General features: G+C 62.1%; 2 protein-coding genes across 2 annotated transcripts; both read left to right on the forward strand.

Annotated features, from left to right (window-relative positions):
* The first annotated feature begins 5,213 nt into the window (after positions 1-5,213).
* Positions 5,214-9,775, forward strand: LOC147413258 (uncharacterized). Its single transcript, XM_086480073.1, has 12 exons — positions 5,214-5,283; positions 5,747-5,808; positions 5,966-6,119; positions 6,508-6,764; positions 7,072-7,157; positions 7,630-7,724; positions 7,831-7,936; positions 8,196-8,307; positions 8,459-8,596; positions 8,961-9,136; positions 9,386-9,482; positions 9,542-9,775. Exons 1-12 carry the CDS (start codon positions 5,214-5,216, stop codon positions 9,773-9,775), a joined length of 1,587 nt encoding a protein of 528 aa, XP_086336199.1.
* Positions 9,776-10,517: 742 nt separating this feature from the next.
* On the forward strand, positions 10,518-15,079 carry LOC147413259 (uncharacterized). Its single transcript, XM_086480074.1, has 12 exons — positions 10,518-10,587; positions 11,051-11,112; positions 11,270-11,423; positions 11,812-12,068; positions 12,376-12,461; positions 12,934-13,028; positions 13,135-13,240; positions 13,500-13,611; positions 13,763-13,900; positions 14,265-14,440; positions 14,690-14,786; positions 14,846-15,079. Exons 1-12 carry the CDS (start codon positions 10,518-10,520, stop codon positions 15,077-15,079), a joined length of 1,587 nt encoding a protein of 528 aa, XP_086336200.1.
* The last annotated feature ends 680 nt before the right edge of the window (positions 15,080-15,759 follow it).

Here is a 15,759-nt window from a genome sequence, read left to right on the forward strand (position 1 = left end):
GCAGGAGCTCTGTCGGAGCCAAGATGAAGTGGAGACAAGCTGTGGAAAACCTGAGGCTGGGGCTGTGGTGGTGGTCTTCTGGAGGGGACTGGCGGCTGCAAGAAGAGCCCTGCCTGATGGTGCCCTGGGGCTCGAGGGCGGCTTTGGTAGCCCAGGCCTCTTAACCGCTGCCCGTGTCAAAGGGCGGGATCCCCTTCCCCAAAACACTCCTGATGCCTGCCTTTCCTTCCCAGGCTTGTCCTGGGCACAGGATGGGCTTTGTGGAGGCTGGGGGCGGTCCAGAACGCAGCTGGGCAGCCCCGGCGGTGCGAGTGTTTGCTCAGGGCAAGGGGGCGCTTGAGTGCACTCCACTGTCGCCTCTGTGGGGAGGGGAGGGGGGTGCCGGGCGGCTGGCCATTGCCAACTCAGAGCACGGCATGCCTTTCCTTTGCTTTCCAGAAATCTGCAGAGTCTGGGCTACCGCATCTAGGTACATCTGTAGACAGCTCTTGCAGAAGAGGGTGAGCCTCGCCTCCTGCCCGTGCTCCATCCTGCCCCCTGGGGCATCCGGAGCGGGTCACAAAGCGCCATCCCCGGGGCCATGCCAGTCATCTGGCAGCCTTCCCGCCTCTGCGCAGCCCTGACAACGCTCCCTCCTCCTGCTTGCATTTTCAGGCGGTGGACATCGGAATTGGGACATTTGCCCTTGTGCCAGCCTGCGCCACGGTGGGAGAGGACCAGGTTTTGCCTGTTGAGAGACCCGTGTTCCAGCCGTGCAGGTTTCTGAAGAACTTTTACAAGCTCAAGTGTACCAAGACCGAAATTCCTGGTAAGACAACAGGTGCATCCCCTGCACAGGCCTTGCATTTGCCTTGGTGCCGACATCTCTGTGACATGGCCGAGCGAAGGCTCTTGTGACCTGGAGAGCGATGAGCGGGGGAGCGGGGGCACATGGTCGTCCACCCAGCACCTTGACCCTCCCTGGGGAGCCAGCCTCATCTCCCCAGCTCACCCTATGCTCCAGCTGGTTGCTGGCAGCAGGAGGCAAAGCTTCTCTTTGCCTCCTCCTGACCATCAGGTCCTTTCTGGACACGCGACTGAAGCCAAAATGGCCTCTGGCAGAGCGTTGCCTGAGTGCTGGCCACTGACGGCACCTAGTCTGGGAGTCAGCTGAACTGCGGTGGCAGTGACTTGGTTGCTTTGTGCTTGTTTCCTAGACGAGACACCACTTGTTCAGCTCGACTTTGAGGAGATTGCTGCAGACATCCACTTCCAACAAAAAATCGTGGAGCGGTGCATACATGAGACCCTGCTTTTCTTCGCTGGGGCCCTCCGAGACAACAAGGAGGTGGAATTCTCCTTCAATGGCTTTGGCATCCTTGCTGTGCGAAGAAAAGTGGTCAGCATGACCTTCTTTGATGACTGCCTCCTGGAGCTGGATACGACAGGGAACATGCTGGCAGCTCTTCTCGGGGTGAGCTTGTCATTTCTCCGGGGCTGCTCCTCTTGGCTCCATGGCAATGCTGTCAAAGCTCTCCCCAGTCCCTTTCTCTTGCCTGCCGTCGTCACCTGCCGCGGCCCCTGGCCTAGACACCTGCTCCATGAGCTAGGCCAAGGCTCGGTAGCACCTCAGCCCCTTTGAGGCAGGGGCTAATGACATCAAGGGAGAAGGCGGCGTGCGGCTTTCTGAGAGGCAGCCTTTGCGTCTTTGAGCAGCAAGAGGGTTTACCGCCTTTCTACGTGCCCTGGGCATCTGCTGATGTGTCCCTGTCCCCTTGCAGGACTGCAAGATGATGAGTATTGTGGCCTTCGCGGGCAAAGACAATTTTAGCCGGATCAGTCAAGACGGGGTCATCACGCTGCCAAGGTGAGCAGGGTGGCTTCTGCAGCCCCTGGCTGGTCGAGGCAGCAGCAGCTGCTCAGCCCCTGCTGTGGAAGTACCCTCCTGCCGAGGCCCCTCTCCTGCTGGGCTTAGGCAAGTGCATCTCCTTCCCCGGAGAGCTTCCCTGTCTGCCCGCTGCTTGTTCCTGCCCAGCTTGGAGAGTGCAGGTGAAGCAGCCAGTCTGCTCCTGATGGGCCCTGAGAGAGTGAGAGAGGCAGGAGGGTTTGCAGGGGCAGCAAGGAGGGCGTGTGCTGCCCTCATCAGCTTTCTGGCAGGAAGGCCAGGCAAGCACCGTCAGAAGCTGAGGGAGGCCGTGGGGCCCCTCCGGTCCCACAGAGAGCTGTGTCCTCCAAGAACTTGGCAGTGGCTCCCAAAGATGCCTGCCAGAAGCTTATGAGCATCACCTCCCAGGGAGGCGCGGTGCCCTTTTGCCTAGCTGGTGCCTTCTTGTTTCCAGGTTTGCACTTGAGATCCCCAACTCAGCATCGGGCCCTGGCATTTCTGTGAAGCCCAGGACAGAGTTGGCGCCTGGGGGCAGGGGTGCCCGCAGAGGTAATGTCCCAGCTGAGGAGTGCTGGCAGGGGGCTGTGGGCGCTCCTCTCTGGCCCACAGGCTCCCAAAGACACTGTTGTGCCCTCCTCTTGTCTCCTGCTTGCAGTGAGTGTGCTGGATCCGGTGTCCCTGGCTCAGAGGAGGGTTTCTGCATTCAGACAGCTGGCAAAGGAAGGCGAGCGGGCTAAAGCCAAGGAAGCTGGCCGAGCCAGGTGAGCCTGCTGGCGGAGCAGTGTGGTGGGGGCGCGCAGGGGCACCCGGTGCCCTTGTTGTAGTATGCGCGAGGGGCGTCCATTGGCCGAGGTGTCTGTGCTGATGCCGAAAGGCCCCGGAGACCTTGTGCTGCCGGACATGTGCTCCTCCTGCCGAACCGGCTGGTGGTGCCGGAGCTGGGGGGGGGAAGGCTGCATGCCCATCCTGGAGCAACAGGCTCAGACTGGGCTCCCACAAGCTCAGCCTGTGTTGCCTCTTTAGATTCCTGCCAGTAATCCAGCAGAAGTCCCAGGAGAAGCCGACGGAGCTCAGCAAACCTCCAGCTCGGCCGCACTTGCGGCTCCCTGCGTGTGTTCCGCAGCCCTCAGGAACGGTACGCCCTAGGGATTTGCCAGCCCCGTGTCACATTTTGGGCTCTGGGCCGGGGCACAAGGGGCAGCAGGACCTGCCCACCGTCCCAGCCCCCCTGCCTTGCCCAAGCCCAAGGAGACTAACGCTGCGTGTGGTGTGTGTGTGGCCTCTAGAGGACGAGCTCCCTCCACACTGAGAGGGAAGAAAACCAGCTCCGGCTGTACATGGCATTCAAGCGCCAAGAGGTGGAAGCAGAAGTGTGGCGCCAGTACCAGGCCAGCAGAACTGGGCAGAAGGTGGAGCTAGGCCAGGTACGGCATGCACTTCACAGCCCCCTGGAAAAGGGTGTTTCCCCTTCCCCATCCCCTGGGAGGGCTGCAGGGAAGGTCTCCCGGCAGCGCTGTGGCCAACTGGCCAGGCAGGGGTCTTCCGTCTGCCTGCTGCCCTGCACATTGCCCTGCAGGAGGAGCTGTTCCTAGGGCCCCAGGCCAAAGCGTGCAGTTGGCGGTGGCATGAGCGGTCTGTTTCGTGCCCAGACCTCTCTTTGGGGGGGTCAGCACCGCTGCCTTGAAGACTAAGCCAAGCCTGCGCAAGCCGCTCGCCTCGGCTGAAGCCTTGCGAGCAGCCCCAGCCACTGGTGGCACTGCTTTAGGAGAGGCTCTTCTGCCTTTGCAGAGCCGTTGCCGCTACCTGTTTGAGGACCCCGATCGCCCTCCCCACCTCCTGAGAAAGGCCTATGCCGAGCAGCTGAGGGAGAGGCTAAAGGAGAAGGAGACATGCCAAAGCACTGCAAGGCAGAGAGACACAGAGGGGCGGGCAGAGCTGCACCACCTGGAGACCGCACTGGAAGTGTAAGTGTGTGCTGGCTCCTGCAGAGGCCGGGCAAAGCCTTGGGCGGCTCCCACCACTGGAGGTGTCTGGGCTGAAGACGGAAGGCTGGCTCAGCCGGCTGGGTTCTGCCTTCGCAAAGCAGGCAGGCGGTGCTTGCCCTCCCCACGCCGTGACTCCCGGGTGCCCGGCCCTCAGCTCTGATGCCTGATGTGTCGGAGGCTCAGCCCGGCCCGGCTTCACGCCCGGCTGATCTGCACTCTTCACTGCAGACAGGCTGGGGCGCAACGGCCCACGAGACACGGCCCAGAGCAGCGGCCTGGGCTCAGCAGCACCTGCGAGAAGTACTGGCCCGAGCCAGGCTTTGGGGTGCCGTGGGCCCTTCTCCTTGGCTACGGAGCTGAGGCCCTTTCTTCTGTGTCCTTTAGCAAGGGGGAGAAGATGAGGCTGTTGGAGCGCCCTGGGAAGGCCCAGCGACCGCCAGCCGCACGAGGAAGCTGCAAGCAGCCCCGGAGAGCCCAGCGGCAGGGGCCTTAGGCATCACAGCAGACGCCCTTCTCAACGGGAGAGCCGTCAGCAGCGGGTGGCAGGGCCGAGGAGTGCCTCTGCAGACGGGAACCCGCCAAATAAAGGCTGCTGGTGCCTGTGCCCAGCCAGAGTGACCACGCTGCTCCCCGCTTTGATTCAAGCCATCCATTCCTGTGCACGTGCAGGTTCGTATGTGCCGTCTTTGCTGAGTGAAATATATCACAAGCGACTCCGCAGCGCCAGCGCACCGACAGCAACGTGAGCCGGATCCTGGCCTTGCTCACGCGTCACTCACGGATTCGGCAGCAAAGTGCCAATTGCAGATTCTTTGTGACTGCCTGTGATGTGTGATGTCACAACGGGCTGTCCACCCCCGTGGCGCTCGCACCTCCGCACACACGTCTGGGGCTAGCGCAGCACCACTTTCAACTTCCAGTGTTTCATACCAGTCACCAAGTCTTGGCCGTGTCCTCCCTTCAACATCTATGTGAGGACATTTCCTTGCACTTCACTTTCTCCAGCCTCCCACCAAACTAAACAGCCCTAATTACTTTCTTCCCCCCCTGGGGACAAAGGTGGGTGGGGCCGCGAGGTGGCCTGTGACGTCACAGTGGGACACCCGCACCACAGCAACAACTCTCTCTCCCCACCGTGCCCCCGGCCACACTCCCGGCAACGCCCGGGCAACACCGGGGGGCTGCTCTCGCCAGCGCTCTGCTCCGCAGGAGCTGCCCTGCTGCCAGGAGGCGAGGGGAGGCCGCGGGAGAGCGCTGGAGGCCGGCACGCTTGCGGAAGTGGCAAGGAGGAGGAGGAGAGGAGCAGAGGGGTTTTAGGACAAGCACTTCTTTCCCAGCGGCTGCAGTGCAGGGAGAGGAAGAGGATGACGTACCTGCTCTTTAACCCCCTGGGGCCCAACGACCTCCCAACCCTCAAGGAGCTCACCACCAGCGGTAAGGCCCTGGAGGGAGGGCCCTTGCAGGAGCTCTGTCGGAGCCAAGATGAAGTGGAGACGAGCTGTGGAAAACCTGAGGCTGGGGCTGTGGTGGTGGTCTTCTGGAGGGGACTGGCGGCTGCAAGAAGAGCCCTGCCTGATGGTGCCCTGGGGCTCGAGGGCAGCTTTGGTAGCCCAGGCCTCTTAACCGCTGCCCGTGTCAAAGGGCGGGATCCCCTTCCCCAAAACACTCCTGATGCCTGCCTTTCCTTCCCAGGCTTGTCCTGGGCACAGGATGGGCTTTGTGGAGGCTGGGGGCGGTCCAGAACGCAGCTGGGCAGCCCCGGCGGTGCGAGTGTTTGCTCAGGGCAAGGGGGCGCTTGAGTGCACTCCACTGTCGCCTCTGTGGGGAGGGGAGGGGGGTGCCGGGCGGCTGGCCATTGCCGACTCAGAGCACGGCATGCCTTTCCTTTGCTTTCCAGAAATCTGCAGAGTCTGGGCTACCACGTCTCTGTACATCTGGAGACAGCTCTTGCAGAAGAGGGTGAGCAAACGAACCTCCTGCCCGTGCTCCATCCTGCCCCCTGGGGCATCCGGAGCGGGTCACAAAGCGCCATCCCCGGGGCCATGCCAGTCATCTGGCAGCCTTCCCGCCTCTGCGCAGCCCTGACAACGCTCCCTCCTCCTGCTTGCATTTTCAGGCGGTGGACATCGGAATTGGGACATTTGCCCTTGTGCCAGCCTGCGCCACGGTGGGAGAGGACCAGGTTTTGCCTGTTGAGAGACCCGTGTTCCAGCCGTGCAGGTTTCTGAAGAACTTTTACAAGCTCAAGTGTACCAAGACCGAAATTCCTGGTAAGACAACAGGTGCATCCCCTGCACAGCCCTTGCATTTGCCTTGGTGCCGACATCTCTGTGACATGGCCGAGCGAAGGCTCTTGTGACCTGGAGAGCGATGAGCGGGGGAGCGGGGGCACATGGTCGTCCACCCAGCACCTTGACCCTCCCTGGGGAGCCAGCCTCATCTCCCCAGCTCACCCTATGCTCCAGCTGGTTGCTGGCAGCAGGAGGCAAAGCTTCTCTTTGCCTCCTCCTGACCATCAGGTCCTTTCTGGACACGCGGCTGAAGCCAAAATGGCCTCTGGCAGAGCGCTGCCTGAGTGCTGGCCACTGACGGCACCTAGTCTGGGAGTCGGCTGAACTGTGGTGGCAGTGACTTGGTTGCTTTGCGCTTGTTTCCTAGACGTGACACCACTTGTTCAGCTCGACTTTGAGGAGATTGCTGCAGACATCCACTTCCAACAAAAAATCGTGGAGCGGTGCATACATGAGACCCTGCTTTTCTTCGCTGGGGCCCTCCGAGACAACAAGGAGGTGGAATTTTCCTTCAAGGGCATTGGCATCCTTGCTGTGCGAAGAAAAGTGGTCAGCATGACCTTCTTTGATGACTGCCTCCTGGAGCTGGATACGACAGGGAACATGCTGGCAGCTCTTCTCGGGGTGAGCTTGTCATTTCTCCGGGGCTGCTCCTCTTGGCTCCATGGCAATGCTGTCAAAGCTCTCCCCAGCCCCTTTCTCTTGCCTGCCGTCGTCACCTGCCGCGGCCCCTGGCCTAGACACCTGCTCCATGAGCTAGGCCAAGGCTCGGTAGCACCTCAGCCCCTTTGAGGCAGGGGCTAATGACGTCAAGGGAGAAGGCGGCGTGCGGCTTTCTGAGAGGCAGCCTTTGCGTCTTTGAGCAGCAAGAGGGTTTACTGCCTTTCTATGTGCCCTGGGCATCTGCTGATGTGTCCCTGTCCCCTTGCAGGACCGCAAGATGATGAGTATTGTGGCCTTCGCGGGCAAAGACAATTTTAGCCGGATCAGTCAAGACGGGGTCATCACGCTGCCAAGGTGAGCAGGGTGGCTTCTGCAGCCCCTGGCTGGTCGAGGCAGCAGCAGCTGCTCAGCCCCTGCTGTGGAGGTACCCTCTTGCCAAGGCCCCTCTCCTGCTGGGCTTAGGCAAGCGCATCTCCTTCCCCGGAGAGCTTCCCTGTCTGCCCGCTGCTCGTTCCTGCCCAGCTTGGAGAGTGCAGGTGAAGCAGCCAGTCTGCTCCTGATGGGCCCTGAGAGAGTGAGAGAGGCAGGAGGGTTTGCAGGGGCAGCAAGGAGGGCGTGTGCTGCCATCATCAGCTTTCTGGCAGGAAGGCCAGGCAAGCACCGTCAGAAGCTGAGGGAGGCCGTGGGGCCCCTCCGGTCCCACAGAGAGCTGTGTCCTCCAAGAACTTGGCAGTGGCTCCCAAAGATGCCTGCCAGAAGCTTATGAGCATCACCTGCCAGGGAAGCGCGGTGCCCTTTTGCCTAGCTGGTGCCTTCTTGTTTCCAGGTTTGCACTTGAGACCCCCAACTCAGCATCGGGCCCTGGCATTTCTGTGAAGCCCAGGACAGAGTTGGCGCCTGGGGGCAGGGGTGCCCACAGAGGTAATGTCCCAGCTGAGGAGTGCTGGCAGGGGGCTGTGGGCGCTCCTCTCTGGCCCACAGGCTCCCAAAGACACTGTTGTGCCCTCCTCTTGTCTCCTGCTTGCAGTGAGTGTGCTGGATCCGGTGTCCCTGGCTCAGAGGAGGGTTTCTGCATTCAGACAGCTGGCAAAGGAAGGCGAGCGGGCTAAAGCCAAGGAAGCTGGCCGAGCCAGGTGAGCCTGCTGGCGGAGCAGTGTGGTGGGGGGGCGCAGGGGCACCCGGTGCCCTTGTTGTAGTATGCGCGAGCGGCGTCCATTGGCCGGGGTTTCTGTGCTGATGCCGAAAGGCCCCGGAGACCTTGTGCTGCCGGACATGTGCTCCTCCTGCCGAACCGGCTGGTGGTGCCGGAGCCGGGGGGAAGGCTGCATGCCCGTCCTGGAGCAACAGGCTCAGACTGGGCTCCCACAAGCTCAGCCTGTGTTGCCTCTTTAGATTCCTGCCAGTAATCCAGCAGAAGTCCCAGGAGAAGCCGACAGAGCTCAGCAAACCTCCAGCTCGGCCGCACTTGCGGCTCCCTGCGTCTGTTCTGCAGCCCTCAGGAACGGTACGCCCTAGGGATTTGCCAGCCCCGTGTCACATTTTGGGCTCTGGGCCGGGGCACAAGGGGCAGCAGGACCTGCCCATCGTCCCAGCCCCCCTGCCCTGCCCAAGCCCAAGGAGACTAACGCTGCGTGTGGTGTGTGTGTGGCCTCCAGAGAACGAGCTCCCTCCACACTGAGAGGGAAGAAAACCAGCTCCGGCTGCACATGGCATTCAAGCGCCAAGAGGTGGAAGCAGAAGTGTGGCGCCAGTACCAGGCCAGCAGAACTGGGCAGAAGGTGGAGCTAGGCCAGGTACGGCATGCACTTCACAGCCCCCTGGAAAAGGGTGTTTCTCCTTCCCCATCCCCTGGGAGGGCTGCAGGGAAGGTCTCCCGGCAGCGCTGTGGCCAACTGGCCAGGCAGGGGTCTTCCGTCTGCCTGCTGCCCTGCACATTGCCCTGCAGGAGGAGCTGTTCCTAGGGCCCCAGGCCAAAGCGTGCAGTTGGCGGTGGCATGAGCGGTCTGTTTCGTGCCCAGACCTCTCTCTGGGGGGGTCAGCACCGCTGCCTTGAAGACTAAGCCAAGCCTGCGCAAGCCGCTCGCCTCGGCTGAAGCCTTGCGAGCAGCCCCAGCCACTGGTGGCACTGCTTTAGGAGAGGCTCTTCTGCCTTTGCAGAGCCGTTGCCGCTACCTGTTTGAGGACCCCGATCGCCCTCCCCACCTCCTGAGAAAGGCCTATGCCGAGCAGCTGAGGGAGAGGCTAAAGGAGAAGGAGACATGCCAAAGCACTGCAAGGCAGAGAGACACAGAGGGGCGGGCAGAGCTGCACCACCTGGAGACCGCACTGGAAGTGTAAGTGTGTGCTGGCTCCTGCAGAGGCCGGGCAAAGCCTTGGGCGGCTCCCACCACTGGAGGTGTCTGGGCTGAAGACGGAAGGCTGGCTCAGCCGGCTGGGTTCTGCCTTCCCAAAGCAGGCAGGCGGTGCTTGCCCTCCCCACGCCGTGACTCCCGGGTGCCCGGCCCTCAGCTCTGATGCCTGATGTGTCGGAGGCTCAGCCCGGCCCGGCTTCACGCCCGGCTGATCTGCACTCTTCACTGCAGACAGGCTGGGGCGCAACGGCCCACGAGACACGGCCCAGAGCAGCGGCCTGGGCTCAGCAGCACCTGCGAGAAGTACTGGCCCGAGCCAGGCTTTGGGGTGCCGTGGGCCCTTCTCCTTGGCCACGGAGCTGAGGCCCTTTCTTCTGTGTCCTTTAGCAAGGGGGAGAAGATGAGGCTGTTGGAGCGCCCTGGGAAGGCCCAGCGACCGCCAGCCGCACGAGGAAGCTGCAAGCAGCCCCGGAGAGCCCAGCGGCAGGGGCCTTAGGCATCACAGCAGACGCCCTTCTCAACGGGAGAGCCGTCAGCAGCGGGTGGCAGGGCCGAGGAGTGCCTCTGCAGACGGGAACCCGCCAAATAAAGGCTGCTGGTGCCTGTGCCCAGCCAGAGTGACCACGCTGCTCCCCGCTTTGATTCAAGCCATCCATTCCTGTGCACGTGCAGGTTTGTATGTGCCGTCTTTGCTGAGTGAAATAAATCACAAACGACTCGGCAGCTCCAGCGCACCGACAGCAACGTGAGCCGGATCCTGGCCTTGCTCACGCGTCACTCACGGATTCGGCAGCAAAGTGCCAATTGCAGATTCTTTGTGACTGCCTGTGATGTGTGATGTCACAACGGGCTGTCCACCCCCGTGGCGCTCACACCTCCGCACACACGTCTGGGGCTAGCGCAGCACCACTTTCAACTTCCAGTGTTTACCAGTCACCAAGTCTTGGCCGTGTCTTCCCTTCAACATCTATGTGAGGACATTTCCTTGCACTTCACTTTCTCCAGCCTCCCACCAAACTAAACAGCCCTAATTACTTTCTTCCCCCCTGGGGACAAAGGTGGGTGGGGCCGCGAGGTGGCCTGTGACGTCACAGTGGGACACCCGCACCACAGCAACAACTCTCTCTCCCCACCGTGCCCCCGGCCACACTCCCGGCAACGCCCGGGCAACACCGGGGGGCTGCTCTCGCCAGCGCTCTGCTCCGCAGGAGCTGCCCTGCTGCCAGGAGGCGAGGGGAGGCCGCGGGAGAGCGCTGGAGGCCGGCACGCTTGCGGAAGTGGCAAGGAGGAGGAGGAGAGGAGCAGAGGGGTTTTAGGACAAGCACTTCTTTCCCAGCGGCTGCAGTGCAGGGAGAGGAAGAGGATGACGTACCTGCTCTTTAACCCCCTGGGGCCCAACGACCTCCCAACCCTCAAGGAGCTCACCACCAGCGGTAAGGCCCTGGAGGGAGGGCCCTTGCAGGAGCTCTGTCAGAGCCAAGATGAAGTGGAGACGAGCTGTGGAAAACCTGAGGCTGGGGCTGTGGTGGTGGTCTTCTGGAGGGGACTGGCGGCTGCAAGAAGAGCCCTGCCTGATGGTGCCCTGGGGCTCGAGGGCGGCTTTGGTAGCCCAGGCCTCTTAACCGCTGCCCGTGTCAAAGGGCGGGATCCCCTTCCCCAAAACACTCCTGATGCCTGCCTTTCCTTCCCAGGCTTGTCCTGGGCACAGGATGGGCTTTGTGGAGGCTGGGGGCGGTCCAGAACGCAGCTGGGCAGCCCCGGCGGTGCGAGTGTTTGCTCAGGGCAAGGGGGCGCTTGAGTGCACTCCACTGTCGCCTCTGTGGGGAGGGGAGGGGGGTGCCGGGCGGCTGGCCATTGCCGACTCAGAGCACGGCATGCCTTTCCTTTGCTTTCCAGAAATCTGCAGAGTCTGGGCTACCACGTCTCTGTACATCTGGAGACAGCTCTTGCAGAAGAGGGTGAGCAAACGAACCTCCTGCCCGTGCTCCATCCTGCCCCCTGGGGCATCCGGAGCGGGTCACAAAGCGCCATCCCCGGGGCCATGCCAGTCATCTGGCAGCCTTCCCGCCTCTGCGCAGCCCTGACAACGCTCCCTCCTCCTGCTTGCATTTTCAGGCGGTGGACATCGGAATTGGGACATTTGCCCTTGTGCCAGCCTGCGCCACGGTGGGAGAGGACCAGGTTTTGCCTGTTGAGAGACCCGTGTTCCAGCCGTGCAGGTTTCTGAAGAACTTTTACAAGCTCAAGTGTACCAAGACCGAAATTCCTGGTAAGACGACAGGTGCATCCCCTGCACAGCCCTTGCATTTGCCTTGGTGCCGACATCTCTGTGACATGGCCGAGCAAAGGCTCTTGCGACCTGGAGAGCGATGAGCGGGGGAGCGGGGGCACATGGTCGTCCACCCAGCACCTTGACCCTCCCTGGGGAGCCAGCCTCATCTCCCCAGCTCACCCTATGCTCCAGCTGGTTGCTGGCAGCAGGAGGCAAAGCTTCTCTTTGCCTCCTCCTGACCATCAGGTCCTTTCTGGACACGCGGCTGAAGCCAAAATGGCCTCTGGCAGAGCGCTGCCTGAGTGCTGGCCACTGACGGCACCTAGTCTGGGAGTCGGCTGAACTGCGGTGGCAGTGACTTGGTTGCTTTGCGCTTGTTTCCTAGACGTGACACCACTTGTTCAGCTCGACTTTGAGGAGATTGCTGCAGACATCCACTTCCAACAAAAAATCGTGGAGCGGTGCATACATGAGACCCTGCTTTTCTTCGCTGGGGCCCTCCGAGACAACAAGGAGGTGGAATTTTCCTTCAAGGGCATTGGCATCCTTGCTGTGCGAAGAAAAGTGGTCAGCATGACCTTCTTTGATGACTGCCTCCTGGAGCTGGATACGACAGGGAACATGCTGGCAGCTCTTCTCGGGGTGAGCTTGTCATTTCTCCGGGGCTGCTCCTCTTGGCTCCATGGCAATGCTGTCAAAGCTCTCCCCAGCCCCTTTCTCTTGCCTGCCGTCGTCACCTGCCGCGGCCCCTGGCCTAGACACCTGCTCCATGAGCTAGGCCAAGGCTCGGTAGCACCTCAGCCCCTTTGAGGCAGGGGCTAATGACGTCAAGGGAGAAGGCGGCGTGCGGCTTTCTGAGAGGCAGCCTTTGCGTCTTTGAGCAGCAAGAGGGTTTACCGCCTTTCTACGTGCCCTGGGCATCTGCTGATGTGTCCCTGTCCCCTTGCAGGACCGCAAGATGATGAGTATTGTGGCCTTCGCGGGCAAAGACAATTTTAGCCGGATCAGTCAAGACGGGGTCATCACGCTGCCAAGGTGAGCAGGGTGGCTTCTGCAGCCCCTGGCTGGTCGAGGCAGCAGCAGCTGCTCAGCCCCTGCTGTGGAGGTACCCTCTTGCCAAGGCCCCTCTCCTGCTGGGCTTAGGCAAGCGCATCTCCTTCCCCGGAGAGCTTCCCTGTCTGCCCGCTGCTCGTTCCTGCCCAGCTTGGAGAGTGCAGGTGAAGCAGCCAGTCTGCTCCTGATGGGCCCTGAGAGAGTGAGAGAGGCAGGAGGGTTTGCAGGGGCAGCAAGGAGGGCGTGTGCTGCCATCATCAGCTTTCTGGCAGGAAGGCCAGGCAAGCACCGTCAGAAGCTGAGGGAGGCCGTGGGGCCCCTCCGGTCCCACAGAGAGCTGTGTCCTCCAAGAACTTGGCAGTGGCTCCCAAAGATGCCTGCCAGAAGCTTATGAGCATCACCTGCCAGGGAAGCGCGGTGCCCTTTTGCCTAGCTGGTGCCTTCTTGTTTCCAGGTTTGCACTTGAGACCCCCAACTCAGCATCGGGCCCTGGCATTTCTGTGAAGCCCAGGACAGAGTTGGCGCCTGGGGGCAGGGGTGCCCACAGAGGTAATGTCCCAGCTGAGGAGTGCTGGCAGGGGGCTGTGGGCGCTCCTCTCTGGCCCACAGGCTCCCAAAGACACTGTTGTGCCCTCCTCTTGTCTCCTGCTTGCAGTGAGTGTGCTGGATCCGGTGTCCCTGGCTCAGAGGAGGGTTTCTGCATTCAGACAGCTGGCAAAGGAAGGCGAGCGGGCTAAAGCCAAGGAAGCTGGCCGAGCCAGGTGAGCCTGCTGGCGGAGCAGTGTGGTGGGGGGGCGCAGGGGCACCCGGTGCCCTTGTTGTAGTATGCGCGAGCGGCGTCCATTGGCCGGGGTTTCTGTGCTGATGCCGAAAGGCCCCGGAGACCTTGTGCTGCCGGACATGTGCTCCTCCTGCCGAACCGGCTGGTGGTGCCGGAGCCGGGGGGAAGGCTGCATGCCCGTCCTGGAGCAACAGGCTCAGACTGGGCTCCCACAAGCTCAGCCTGTGTTGCCTCTTTAGATTCCTGCCAGTAATCCAGCAGAAGTCCCAGGAGAAGCCGACAGAGCTCAGCAAACCTCCAGCTCGGCCGCACTTGCGGCTCCCTGCGTCTGTTCTGCAGCCCTCAGGAACGGTACGCCCTAGGGATTTGCCAGCCCCGTGTCACATTTTGGGCTCTGGGCCGGGGCACAAGGGGCAGCAGGACCTGCCCATCGTCCCAGCCCCCCTGCCCTGCCCAAGCCCAAGGAGACTAACGCTGCGTGTGGTGTGTGTGTGGCCTCCAGAGAACGAGCTCCCTCCACACTGAGAGGGAAGAAAACCAGCTCCGGCTGCACATGGCATTCAAGCGCCAAGAGGTGGAAGCAGAAGTGTGGCGCCAGTACCAGGCCAGCAGAACTGGGCAGAAGGTGGAGCTAGGCCAGGTACGGCATGCACTTCACAGCCCCCTGGAAAAGGGTGTTTCTCCTTCCCCATCCCCTGGGAGGGCTGCAGGGAAGGTCTCCCGGCAGCGCTGTGGCCAACTGGCCAGGCAGGGGTCTTCCGTCTGCCTGCTGCCCTGCACATTGCCCTGCAGGAGGAGCTGTTCCTAGGGCCCCAGGCCAAAGCGTGCAGTTGGCGGTGGCATGAGCGGTCTGTTTCGTGCCCAGACCTCTCTCTGGGGGGGTCAGCACCGCTGCCTTGAAGACTAAGCCAAGCCTGCGCAAGCCGCTCGCCTCGGCTGAAGCCTTGCGAGCAGCCCCAGCCACTGGTGGCACTGCTTTAGGAGAGGCTCTTCTGCCTTTGCAGAGCCGTTGCCGCTACCTGTTTGAGGACCCCGATCGCCCTCCCCACCTCCTGAGAAAGGCCTATGCCGAGCAGCTGAGGGAGAGGCTAAAGGAGAAGGAGACATGCCAAAGCACTGCAAGGCAGAGAGACACAGAGGGGCGGGCAGAGCTGCACCACCTGGAGACCGCACTGGAAGTGTAAGTGTGTGCTGGCTCCTGCAGAGGCCGGGCAAAGCCTTGGGCGGCTCCCACCACTGGAGGTGTCTGGGCTGAAGACGGAAGGCTGGCTCAGCCGGCTGGGTTCTGCCTTCCCAAAGCAGGCAGGCGGTGCTTGCCCTCCCCACGCCGTGACTCCCGGGTGCCCGGCCCTCAGCTCTGATGCCTGATGTGTCGGAGGCTCAGCCCGGCCCGGCTTCACGCCCGGCTGATCTGCACTCTTCACTGCAGACAGGCTGGGGCGCAACGGCCCACGAGACACGGCCCAGAGCAGCGGCCTGGGCTCAGCAGCACCTGCGAGAAGTACTGGCCCGAGCCAGGCTTTGGGGTGCCGTGGGCCCTTCTCCTTGGCCACGGAGCTGAGGCCCTTTCTTCTGTGTCCTTTAGCAAGGGGGAGAAGATGAGGCTGTTGGAGCGCCCTGGGAAGGCCCAGCGACCGCCAGCCGCACGAGGAAGCTGCAAGCAGCCCCGGAGAGCCCAGCGGCAGGGGCCTTAGGCATCACAGCAGACGCCCTTCTCAACGGGAGAGCCGTCAGCAGCGGGTGGCAGGGCCGAGGAGTGCCTCTGCAGACGGGAACCCGCCAAATAAAGGCTGCTGGTGCCTGTGCCCAGCCAGAGTGACCACGCTGCTCCCCGCTTTGATTCAAGCCATCCATTCCTGTGCACGTGCAGGTTTGTATGTGCCGTCTTTGCTGAGTGAAATAAATCACAAACGACTCGGCAGCTCCAGCGCACCGACAGCAACGTGAGCCGGATCCTGGCCTTGCTCACGCGTCACTCACGGATTCGGCAGCAAAGTGCCAATTGCAGATTCTTTGTGACTGCCTGTGATGTGTGATGTCACAACGGGCTGTCCACCCCCGTGGCGCTCACACCTCCGCACACACGTCTGGGGCTAGCGCAGCACCACTTTCAACTTCCAGTGTTTACCAGTCACCAAGTCTTGGCCGTGTCTTCCCTTCAACATCTATGTGAGGACATTTCCTTGCACTTCACTTTCTCCAGCCTCCCACCAAACTAAACAGCCCTAATTACTTTCTTCCCCCCTGGGGACAAAGGTGGGTGGGGCCGCGAGGTGGCCTGTGACGTCACAGTGGGACACCCGCACCACAGCAACAACTCTCTCTCCCCACCGTGCCCCCGGCCACACTCCCGGCAACGCCCGGGCAACACCGGGGGGCTGCTCTCGCCAGCGCTCTGCTCCGCAGGAGCTGCCCTGCTGCCAGGAGGCGAGGGGAGGCCGCGGGAGAGCGCTGGAGGCCGGCACGCTTGCGGAAGTGGCAAGGAGGAGGAGGAGAGGA

Source organism: Leptosomus discolor, chromosome Z (assembly GCF_034619465.1).
Source record: "Leptosomus discolor isolate bLepDis1 chromosome Z, bLepDis1.hap2, whole genome shotgun sequence".
Lineage (NCBI taxonomy): Eukaryota > Metazoa > Chordata > Aves > Leptosomiformes > Leptosomidae > Leptosomus > Leptosomus discolor.